Source organism: Fukomys damarensis, unplaced genomic scaffold (assembly GCF_012274545.1).
Source record: "Fukomys damarensis isolate Sample0158 unplaced genomic scaffold, DMR_v1.0_HiC HiC_scaffold_11, whole genome shotgun sequence".
In the NCBI taxonomy this organism is placed as follows: Eukaryota; Metazoa; Chordata; class Mammalia; order Rodentia; family Bathyergidae; genus Fukomys; species Fukomys damarensis.
In genome coordinates, this window is record NW_022900923.1 from 12,019,281 (window position 1) to 12,031,478 (window position 12,198).

Here is a 12,198-nt window from a genome sequence, read left to right on the forward strand (position 1 = left end):
CAATCCCATCTCTGGGTATATAACCAAAAGGAAATAAATGAAATCGGTATGTTAAAAAGACATACACACTTCCATGTTTACTGCTTCACGATTCACAATAGCCAAGGAATGGAAATAACCTCAATGGGTCTATCAACTGATGAGCAAAAGAATGTAATACACAGGTACAACAGAATACCATTAAGCCATGAAAAGACTAAAATCCCGTCATTTGAAAGAAAGTGGATGGCTCTAGAGATCATCATGTTAAGGAAATAAGCTAAGCACAAATCAACAAGTACTACATGAGGTCGTTCATATGTGGAATCTGAAAATGTTGACTTCAGAGAAGTTGAGAGTAGGAATGGTGGTGGCCAGAGGCTAAGGAGAACTGAGGAAAGGGAGAGACGGGGAAAGGCTGATCGCCGGGTACGAAGGCGCAGTTAACAGGAGTAAGAGATTCTGATGTTCTACTGAACCATATGTGACTACAGATAGGGACTGCATACTATACATCAAAAAGCTAGCACACAGAATTTTGAATGTTTTGTCATAAAGAAGTGAAAAATGAGGAAATAGGTATGTTTAACTTGCTTACACAGTGTATACCTCTAGCAAAACATACATAGAACCATGTATGCTTTGCTATGTGTGTGGTAAATATATTATTTTTAAAGTTAACTTAACTACAAAACACTACAAAAAGAGTATTTATATTTGCACTATGACCTGTATGTGAGTTTATAGAAGCTTTGTTGATAAGTACCAAATACTAGCACAGAATCCAAACACCCTTCCATTGGAGAAGGGATAAACAAACTGTAGGATAATCATGTAGTGGAGTATTATTTGTCAATAAAGAGAACCAACTGGTGAGATCATTTGTTCTTACTCGTGTGTAAAAATAACATGGCACTATGCTAAGTGAAAGAAGTCAGAATCAAATGGCTATTTGGTTCAATTTATATGATATTCTGGAAAAGATGAAAAGCACAGTCTCAGCAGGTCAGGAGCTAGCAGGGCTGCGATGAGGGCGCACAGGTGCCTACAAAGTGGCGAAAGGGAATCTGGGAGTGGTGGTGATGCAATTGCTCATCTTTATGGGAGTGGTGGTTCTAGACATTTGCATTTGTCAAAACTGGTACAACTGTACAGTAAAGAAGGTGTTTTACTGAATATAAAGTACATTTGATTTTGTTAAAAAGGAAAATAGGGAAGGTAATTCTGTTACACAGCACAGTGGAGTGGTTAAGGCTACACTGAAAGCCTCAGATACCTCATCAGCAAGAAGGGAGTAGGAGTAACCGTAACCTTGAGAAGGTTGTGGAGGTTATGTGGGATGAGGCCTGCAAAGAATTCAGCAGAATACCTAACAAATGGTAACTGGCACCAAAACTCTGCAGGTATTGTAATGTATATATTCTCTAAAAGGAGCCACTGCACTCTACAACACTTCCTGAGCACTACTGTGGGCAGTGTGCTGGTCTGGGAACAGTGCTGGGTTCCTAAGAACACACGCTCTCTGTGCCACATCAGCCGCAGCCAATGAATCTGTCCCCTGAGCCACAGCTTCCTGTAGAACAAAAACTAGGACAAAAGAATGTCTGTGTGAGAATTGGAAAGGTTGTAAAACGGTATTCTTGCCACCACAAATTGTGGAGAGGCCCTCTTCTTACCCCTGAGGGTGGCTCTTGGGACCACATGAAGGATCCTGGCAGCTGCCTGTCCTTGGGAGAGACAGCAAATTGTAGCACCACATCCCGTGATGTGGTGAACAGCCCGTTCCAAGGCAAACACAAGAGTTACATTGTTTATCTCCCAGCCAACTTTATAGCTCTTTGTATGGTGCCCAGAAACCACTCCCAGTATGTCACGACAACATTGCAGACGGGATTATGTGGTTATGAAGTCAATAAACTCCTTTCCTCCTTTTATAACATGAATCCCAGCCAGCCCTACATTCACTCCAAGGAAACTCATTCTTCTGGTTATTTAGTCAAGAAAGACATAGGTAACACACAATAATGTTAGGTGTTGATGCTCACCACACACACACACACACACACACACTCTCTCACACTCATTCCCTGCTAAATCGTCCTACTCTTCTTGATGATAACATACTTGAGTTATGACAAAACTTTAAAAACAGGAAACATGTTTTGCTCAGACTGTTAAAATTTGAAATATAAACGACTTCAGAGCTGGCTGAGCTCATCCTCACACCACAAAGCAGTCTTGCTTACAATTAATTTAGCAGAATAGGGGAAGGCACAAAAACCATATGATCCTCTCAATAGATGCAGAAAAAGCATTTGATAAAATTCAACACCCATTCATGATAAAAACCCTGCAAAAAATTGGAATAGATGGTCTATACCTCAATTTAATAAAGGCTATTTATGAAAAACCATCAGCCAACATCATATTGAATGGCCAAAAACTGAAAACCTTCATGTTAAAATCAGGAACAAGACAAGGATGCCCACTATCACCACTTCTCTTCAATATAGTTCTGGAAACATTAGCACCAGTTACCACAAGAACTTTCTAGAGGCAGTTCCCTTTGAATATAGCTTTAACTCTAATACTGTTTTATTTCTCCTTCAGACCAGCATTGTTTCCTCCTTTGGTTCCCTTGCTCCCTTCCCCAGATTCCCAGTGAAACGGTTTCAATGTCCCACAGAAGAACTGAAGCCATTCGTCACTACACCAGTCCGGACCATTTCTTTGTAGAGTGCTGGCTCTGAAATTCAGCGGTGTTGTGAGGTTTTCAAGAAGGGACCAACAAAAAGGAACTCCATGTTACAAAACAGGATTTTTAAAAAGAAGCTGAAATAATTCGCAAACATGATAATTAACTTTGCTTTGTTTGTACAGAAGAAAATAAAAGTGAGTCTAAAATTGTGCAGCATCAGATAATGAGACATTTTTATCCCCTTTCCTGCCCCCAACAACTTACACTACTTCCAGAATGCATGTATTTTCAGGATGACTCTACTCAACCCTCTCCACAGAAGGCCCTAGGATCAAAACAGATACAGCTCCTCAGCACCACAGACAGGCTGGTGCTGGCTGAAAGGTGCACCCAAGCTTGGAAGGCTACAGAAAAGTTAGGTCATTGTTTATTGTCACATTTGCCTGTGCCTCTAAAACACTTGGGTTCTTAATATATACTTGAAAGATCAACTGCAGATTTGCAACCAAGATGTAAGCTTGGCCCTGTAGAAGTTCTCCCACCTACAACAAACCTGTTGTGATGACAGGTAAGATGTTAAAAAAAAAAAAAAAAAAAAAAACAAAAAAAAAAAAAAGCCAAAAATAGCTTTTCCAATTCAGATCATCTTGGACCAAAAAGAGGAGAGAAATGCAAAGCCAAAACTACAGGGCCTCAGGTCTGCAAGCAGGCAGGAGGGGCACAAGTTCAGGGCCAGAGGTTAACAGGGAATAAAAAAATGTCTCACCTAAGAAATGTGAAGAGCCAGGCCCAATGTTTAAAGAGAAACTAATTTACTTGTAAAAAGAAGCTAAACTAAAACTGCTGATGATCTGTTCTCTGGGCTGAGTACTGACAGAAAGCTGTGGGCTTGAAGAAGCTAGAAGCTGGAGAACCGAGAAGCCCACTGCCTTGGTCACCAGGTCTGCACTAGCCTTGCCACCACAGGTGAGTTCTGAGGGAGGCACAGACACATATGCACCTTGCTGATGCGAGCGTTTCTCACCCAAGCAGCTGAAGGCCTGAAGAGACAAAGAGGGCTGTCTGTCTCTCGGAGAAGACAGAACGCCGGACTTCTTGCTGGGGCTGAGACATTGCTCATATTTTCCTTTGGGCTCAAACTGAAGCAGCAGCTCTTCTTGGGTCTTGACCTGCCAGCTTTGGGACTTGAAACTTATGCCACTGGCTCTCCTGGTCTCTAGCTCTCCACTGACAATTTGGGACTTCACAACCTTTATAATTACTTAAGTTAATTCCTTATAACCAATCTCTTTCTTGGTCTACCTGCTCCCAAAACTCATGAGTTGCATAATGGCATTTTGGTCAGTGGCAGACAGCATATAACAGAGTGGCCCCATAAAATCAGGACAGAAATAAAAAACCACATTGCCTAACGATGCTGTGATTGCTGTGATATTACAGCACATCATTCACACATTTGTGGTGATGCTGGTGGAAACAAGCCTGCTGTACTGTGAGCTGTACAAAGGTATAGCACATATAATTATGTATAGTGCTTAATACTTGATAATGATAATAAATGACTAGGTTAATGGTCACTGATTAATGTATGTAGTATACTATACTTTGTTATTTTAGAATATACTCCTTATAAAAATAAATTTACTGTAAAACAATATGTTGGGTAACTCTGTGTTTACATAATGACAAATCTTTCTAATGACTCATTTCTCATAAAGTATCCCCACTGAAAAACAACACCTAACTGTGTAGAGCCCCAGATAACACAGTATTAAACAAATTTTAACCCAACAGAGTAAGAGAAAGCAGAGAATGGTCTCAATGGGATGTAGACAGTGTGGACTGGCTACCTAAAAGCCACTCACACACCTCTCCTTCCTTGCCCTCTTGTACCGGATCTGAAAAGCTAAAACAGTTTCCCAGCCTCTTTGACAGTGAAGGGTGACATAATTGGAACAATGAGGCACGATGGCCGATCCCTAGGAGGACTCTCTTGCTCTTAGCCTTCCTGTTACTGTCACCCTTTTCCCGCCTAGATCTTGAACACACTCGTGGGGGAGCAGAGGCAGTCATCTCCGCATGAGAACACAGCCCCATACTGGAGAAGGGTAAAGAGGAAGACAAAATGATTCAGGGTCTATGAAGAAAGCTGTGTAGCTGCTCTCATCCTGGATTACTTTTCCAGAATTTTTAAGACAGATGCACTCCACCTCTAAAGCCAGTATTGGGTGAGTTACTGCTTATTTATAGTTCAGATTTCAACCATTACAACAGCTGAACCTCTGAGTTTTAATAAAATATATTCATTCAAGAAATTTTTAAAGCTTTGCCAGACTCATGGCACCGAGAGAAACTAAATTTGAGAGCCTCCCATTCCCAACCAGGGGTGCTGGTGGGAAGCAAGCCTGGTGCCATTCCAGATTACAGTCTGGGGTGGGGCAGGCGGGGTCCCAGGGCCCCTGTGGTTTCGGGCATGTTTGCCAGTGGCAAAATGCTAACACTAAAATGGATGGAACACTGGAGATTCAAGGCATCAGCAATGGATCCACTCTTTCTCACTGTTTCTAAAAGTTCTCTTTAAAGAAAAACTAATTATGCTTGCTTACTTCTGCAGCATTAGGATGAGCTTGCGGTCCTTGCTCATGCAGTGAGAGCAATTATCTGTCTCCACCGATGCTGGCAGCAGGAGACACAGTGGATGCAGTACAGCTAATCAAGAGTGTGAGACTTTGTTCTGCCACTTTTTCTTTCATTCTGTATCTCTGAACATTTCTAAATTGATTTCTAATTTCTCATAAGTATTGACATTAAATGAGATAAGGATTACAAGAGATGTACATAGCACATCATAACTAGAAGACAAAATCTCTAAATGTAAACATTCTGAAAAAGTAAGACTCTATCAGATAACCTGATTATGTGCAAACTAAAAGTAAATAAGTTTCAAAATATGGAAACTATATGAATAATATTATAATAGTCCATTTACTTATACTTATGGCATTTATTTTGGCTCTTCTTTCCGCAGAGAGTAGAAGTTGCTAGATAAGTGATCTCCATCTGATAAAATGCTATGGTAGAAAGCCTTTATAGAACAAATTTTAAAGAAACAAAGCACATAAAACTTGGTATATTTATTACTGAGTGATAATTGGTATCAATAATAATATAATTCAACCCTCTTACTATATGCTTTATAGCATTCTGGCCTTTCATGTCCTTTTAATTGCATGTTTAATGTCACATATTTAATGTCATACTCCTTCTACACTCTAAGCTCAGTAACTGTTTATTGTACTTAAATGTCAGCTTGGTGGTTGATAAGAAGCTCCAACAAATAAAATGTATGCAGCTCAAAGATCTGTTTTACTTACCCTTGTTTCCTGTCACTGACAGAAGGGCCTTTGCTCTTGGAATTAGCGAAATGAAAGCAAAGCCTCAGAAAGACCTGAGACGCCGCCTGGAAATGTTTCTATTATCATATATACCTTGTCCTGAGTTTGGCACCGGAAACAGTCACAGTCAAAGCAGTACTGGTCTCTCAGCTGCTTCCGGCGCTCCTCACTGGTCATCAGTATGTCCAGGTAGCAGATGGTAAGCTGTGGAGGGAGACCAAAGAAGGTAAGGGTTACCACAGCTGCCGTGCACATTTTCGTTACTAATGGTTATTACTGCTGAAGGTTAGAGTAGATTTTGCTTTGATTACAAATCAACAAGTTTAAGGGAGAAGGTAGCACTTATAGTCTCTTACCTCATCAAGTCAAATTTCAACATACTTCCTTCGAGTCTTTGTTAAATGCAAGTACATGTATCATATCTTTTAAAGAACTGAGCTTATGACCACCATATACTTTTGTATCCTACCTTTTAAAACTTTTCATTAAATGGCAAAATAACATCAGTCAGGGTATGTTCTGTATTACTGAGGTTTAGCCACAAATGCTATACCCACTGGCAATCAAAAGGATGGCAGATGACACAGCCTGATTGCTCTTAAGTCCTAATCAATTCTACAGATGTCTCCAGGAATTTAGGGTTCTCCAAACCTTGAAACTAGGTAAGTAGTTCACTTACTTGTAACTAGGTATAAAATGTGGAATAATTTCCAAGGAGGGGAGAGTTTAATGTTAGCAGACAATCATTGGTAGTGTGTTTCATAAGCTGATTTGCTTGGGTCTTTTCAAATACAGTATCGGGAAAAAATAAGAACCAAGATACTTCATGTAAAGGTACACGATCCCAACGATGAATGTAACTGTACTGTATACCTAAAATGTACCAATAAACTTACTGAAAAAAACACAGTAACTAATCTCTGCCTTGGAGGTAAAAGGTCAAGTTGAGAGGATACCCTTAAAAAGCTGCTGAGTGTCTCTCTAGCCCTAAGCATCTACTTGTAGTCATAGGTCTTTATGGTTAAATTCATGAGAGTTGTCCTCCAATGCACTCACAATCAAATTTAAAAATATGTAAAAGAGAATTCTTGATTCCACCCCACCTGTCCCACCTCAATCCCTTTCCAATCTCAGAAGGCAGAAATTCCTCCTCGCATTCTGAAACCTCAGAACTATTCTTGGCTTTTCTCTTCCCTCTACACTTCCATCCAGTCTTAGTATATGTGCTGCCGAAGTGAGCACTACACTTCCATCCAAATCCACCAGGAAATTCTGTGGGGTTTATCTTAAAAATGTATCTACAGCCAACTACTTTTCCAGCGTTCCCACCCTGACCTGAGCCACCACCGTCTCTTGCCTGTAAAGTACAACAGTGTCACGGCTGATGCCCCTGCTTCTTTCCCTAGGTTCTCTAGCATGCCACCCTCTAGCTGCAAGGTTCATCAGTGAACATGAGTTAGACCAGGGCTTTCTTCTGTCTGAAATTGAGCAACAGAGCTCCTCGTGCCCGAGTAAGGGCCAACTCCTTACAGTGACCCTCAGTGCCACTCAGTGTGGACCCTGGCCTGGTGCTAGTCCACAGTGGGGGCTACCAGTCCACTAGGAAATAAGCAAAGAAAGATGAAGCTGACACTCAGAAAATTTTCTTCTAATTTTGTGAAGAGTAACTTATATGATATAATAATAAAACACTGGACTTGTACTTTGAATTTTCAAAACACTTCACATTCTAATAACTAACTGATTTCCAGTATATTTTATTAAAAATATTGATCTTCAGTCAAGAAAAATACAGGTCCTTCCATCACAGGTAGCTGGAGAAGCAGTGGCTTCACATAATCGGATCCCATTCCCTCTGAACTCATGTCCTTTTCTCCTTTGGATCTTACTGCTCCAGCCAGCTTGGCCTCCTTGCTGTTCCCTTGCTCTTGCCTCAAGGCCTGTGAACTAGACATTTCCTCTGTCTTCTCCCATATCACCAAGGCAAACTCTTTCATTTTCTTTCTCATCAAATCTCACTTTCTAGATGAGGCCTAACCTTAATACCCTGTTTACAATAACAACCTGATTTCGAGCCCACCCCAGGACTCCTAATTTCCTCACCATTCTGTTTTTTATCTTGTGTATGTGTGTGCATGTGCATATGTGTATAACATAAATCATCTTGTAGACTGTATAAAATACTTCTTTATTTGCTTTCAAATGTAGAAAGTAATTATAGGGGTATGTGTGGTGGTGGAAGAAAAGGATATTATAGGAGAGGAAGAAGGTAGGATTACTTACTAAGGAGATGACAAAAACTCCCTAGAGCAAAAGTGCCATGTGGTTTTTCTTTCCCTTAAAGCATCTCATGTCAACATAACATGATCTTACTTGTTTGAAATCATGGTAGGGCACAGAAGGTCATCCTCTTTGACAGAAAACAGCTTCAGGAAGCCTCACTAAAGCTGCACAGAAGGAAGGGGAAGGCTGGACAGCAAGATCTGTCAGACCCTCCATGGTCATCACCAGGTAGCAGAAACCACAGCCTCACCTGGCTGGCCAGCTCTCTACAGAGTCTTTCTGTGTTAGGCAACTCTACATGCTGCTTCATACTCAGGAGTAAGAGGATCTGCTCTTAGGAAATGTAGATGATGATGTCAGTGAGTATCCGCTACCTGCTGGGCACCGGCCAAGGCAACTTGGAAAGTACAAACCAGCTAAGCTCTCGGATTTGGGTAATGTTGGGATTTGTACCCAGACCTCCTGATTCAAGCCTGATACTCTTTACACAAGAAAAGCTGCTTCTCATGCTTTTTGGGTGCCATGGGAGAGACTTGCTACAGAGGAGCCATGACTGAACCATCATGCCCAAAGAGCTCAAGCCTGCGTGAGGAAGGGTTTTATGACAACTGGGCTCCTTTAGCCAAGACCATACCACTTTTTAATTCCCTAGGTCTTTTTCTTGATTCGTGATCTGGGATCAGGGCTATCTCTAAAGTACAAAGAGCCTTCATATTAGGCAAGTTCTTCTGGTTTTATAGAACAACAGATTCCGCATTCCAAATAACAAATTCTCAACATGCTTTTTGAAAAAGCCTTTCAGTAAGTCTGGGGCATTATGTACATTCATTTCGTATCTTTAGGCTCTCTGGGTCCGTTTCCTTATATGAGGCGAGGTGATAAATTAGCTGATCTCTATGTCCTCATTCCAGTCCTGACTCCTAGTCACTGGCCCAGCCACCAGATCAGGCCAATTGGAAATAATAGTTATTGGGGGGACTACAAGGTACACAGTGTGAAGCCCCTGACTCTGGGGTGCCTGACTAACCCAATGCTTCATTATGAGGGCCAAAATTCAAGAGTGATCATGCCAGGCAGTGAATGGGCAGCAGGAGACTAGTTATTTCATTCAACCCCAATAAACAGGCTCTTATAGCTTCCCTTGGTATCTGATAACTGCTGGCAACCATTACCTGGACTATGCAATGGTTTTCTAACTGGCCTCCCTGCTGCCTTCCGCCTAGTTTCATCTTCTAAACTGCTTTCAGAGAGATCATCCTAAAATTCCCACCTGATCACGTCATTTCTCTACGTTAACACTTTTGATGGTTTCTCACTGCCTATGGGATAAAGGCACACAAGGCTTTCCCCTACTGAGTTTAAGTCTGCTTCTGGTATCAACATCTTTCCCAGCACCCTATGGCCTGTCATGATTGTGTACATCGCCACTCCTCTGCGACAACACACACTCATGCCAACATGTTTCTGTGCATGGCTGCTTCAGCTGAGTAAGAGCTCTCTCTACCTTCAAGATTAGCTTAAATATGCCTCTTCCAATGAGGACTGCCCTATTCCCTCAGAGTCAATGACCCTTTTTTTCCTCTTTATGCTCTTTCATTCTATTGAAGTTTGCAAAATACACTGTTTCAAAGTCTAGGAAAAAACATTCTGTAAAACACATACCCAGATTGCCAACAGGTAATGATAGCTAAGTCATTTTGTCAGCTGAAGTTAAAAACCTTTATCAAAGACTCATTAATTCCCACTTTTAATGGCATATCTGCTCACTAAACATAGGGTTCATTTAGTTGGAACATTCATGTGAAACCTGGCTATTGATCACTGATGCTTTAATGACATCAAACAAAATTGCATTAAAATATTAATGCCACAGACCACTGCTCTTCCATTTTAGAGCAGCTTTTATGGAAAATACAGTAAATCAACTCCAACACTAGAGTAATATTATCAAAGAGAGTTTCTATCTCTTGAATATGCTGCTTACACTACAATCTCCAGGCAAAATGAATTCCTTTTCCATAAAACCATCTTTCCCATCTATAACTGGGTGGATAATAAGCTAAATTAAAATCAGACCCTATTTTTATTTCTGGAGTTATACTGCCATATTTTCAGGTTGTTTTTTTCTTTCTCACAACTGAATAAAGGCTCTAAATTTTTGAAGTCAAACCTAAGTGTCACTTTCATTTCTTCTCTTTGTGTCACAAATCCTGATAGATTTAGCTTCTTTTTATTACATTCTTCAGGTTCCCCCATCCTAAGCCACCACCTCACCTCCTCTTGACTTCATGCTCTGCTGTCATTATTCATGCTTCATGCTTGCCTGGATTGTTTTATCTCTCTGACTCTCATTCTTTCAATCTTATCTACACACAGATAACTGGTCATGCAGTTCCTTTCTTAAGTGTTTTAACAATGTCCCATTGTCTGTTCCTCTCTTTTCCATGAATATTTACTTAGCACCTCCTACATACCAGGCACTGCCATGGAATCTTCACAGGAACCCAGTCCATTGCTCTGGCCCCTACATACTTCCTCACAGCTGTCACATCTGAATTCTGAGGTCTGTTGATATGAGCAGTTTCTTACTACATGAACTCATCGATCTGTCCCTGACCTCTGTGTCACAGTTTAATCCCCTTCCCCTGCTTCAGTGGCTTTAACTCTATGATCCTTTCAGATCTAAGAGTCCCTTCTCTGGAAACTTTCCTTAACCACTCCCCAACTCCTGCCTCTCCCTATCCCTTGGATACTCTGCTCTAGATGGCTGTAAAGCCCTGTGTACATTTACATCATTCTGCCTCTAATATTCTATTACTGCTTTTTGCTCTGTGCCACTTTTCACAACTATAACTTGAATTCCTGCAGACCCTATTCAACTTTATCTTCCTCAAAGTTTCTGAAACTAGCACCCCAGCTCCTGTAACCCAGTAAGTACTCAGTGAATTTGTTAAATGGTTTAACAAAAAAACAGACCTCATCCCAAAATACGTTAGATTAAAACTAACATTAGGTATATTGATATGTTCAATACACACAAACCACACTTCCCCCAAGCCATGTGGCTCTGGAGAAGGCTGACAGCCAATGACATTAGTTACAACAGCCTCAAGTTCTTTTAACTATGAAACCCATGAGGGTGGCCTACACTGTCCAGCTTTCTTCTCTGATCCATGTTTTTTAAATGACCATCAGTCTATCAAATATATTTTACAGCTTAGCACAGCTCTGCAGGGACAGCCATCAGAAATCCAAGTGACAGCCATGACACATGTGCACAGTAATGTATGAGATATTACAAACTTCTCTGCAAGAGGTGGCAGGAAGAAAAGCCGAAAACCCCAAAATGAACACAAAAGACTCAATAACTCACCAAAACAATAAAAATTCTTAAACTGCAATAAGTTGTATAGTGCTGGATTGAAGGAAAATGTTCCGAAGGTGGTCCAAAGTATGGTTTTATGTGAAAAGAAACAAAAGGTAAAGCAACTTCTGTTATTGTGGAAACTTCAGCAATTTCCCAGCTCTCCCTGTGTGAGGACTGAAATGTTCCCATGAGCTGGCTTCAGTGTTCCTTTCTGAATGCCATGGAATGGAACACACGTACGTACTGTGCATAAGAACACATATAATTTCAAATACAGCTGTAATATTCCATTCTGCCTCTTGTTTTACCTTCAGCAAGCCTCTTCGTTTACTCAACAGATACAAATCAAGCATCTTCTGTTTCTTGCACTGCCTAGGCTTCTCTCAAGGAGCTCACATTCTGGTGCTTATATCCCAAACAACCCATGTTAAAAGTGGGGGTGCCCTAATAATCAAAAAAGCCAAAATGCAAAGATG

The 12,198-nt window shown here is 40.8% G+C and overlaps 1 protein-coding gene across 5 annotated transcripts in view; it reads right to left on the minus strand.

The window, feature by feature from the left end:
• Smyd3 (SET and MYND domain containing 3) overlaps window positions 1–12,198 on the minus strand; it is a 690,610-nt gene that overhangs the window by 127,679 nt on the left and 550,733 nt on the right. For all 5 annotated transcript variants that reach the window (XM_010642624.2, XM_010642628.2, XM_010642626.2 and 2 more), the window contains one exon: window positions 6,166–6,276. In XM_010642624.2, coding sequence (XP_010640926.1) covers window positions 6,166–6,276 — 111 coding nt within the window. The remainder of the gene's footprint in view (window positions 1–6,165; window positions 6,277–12,198) is intronic.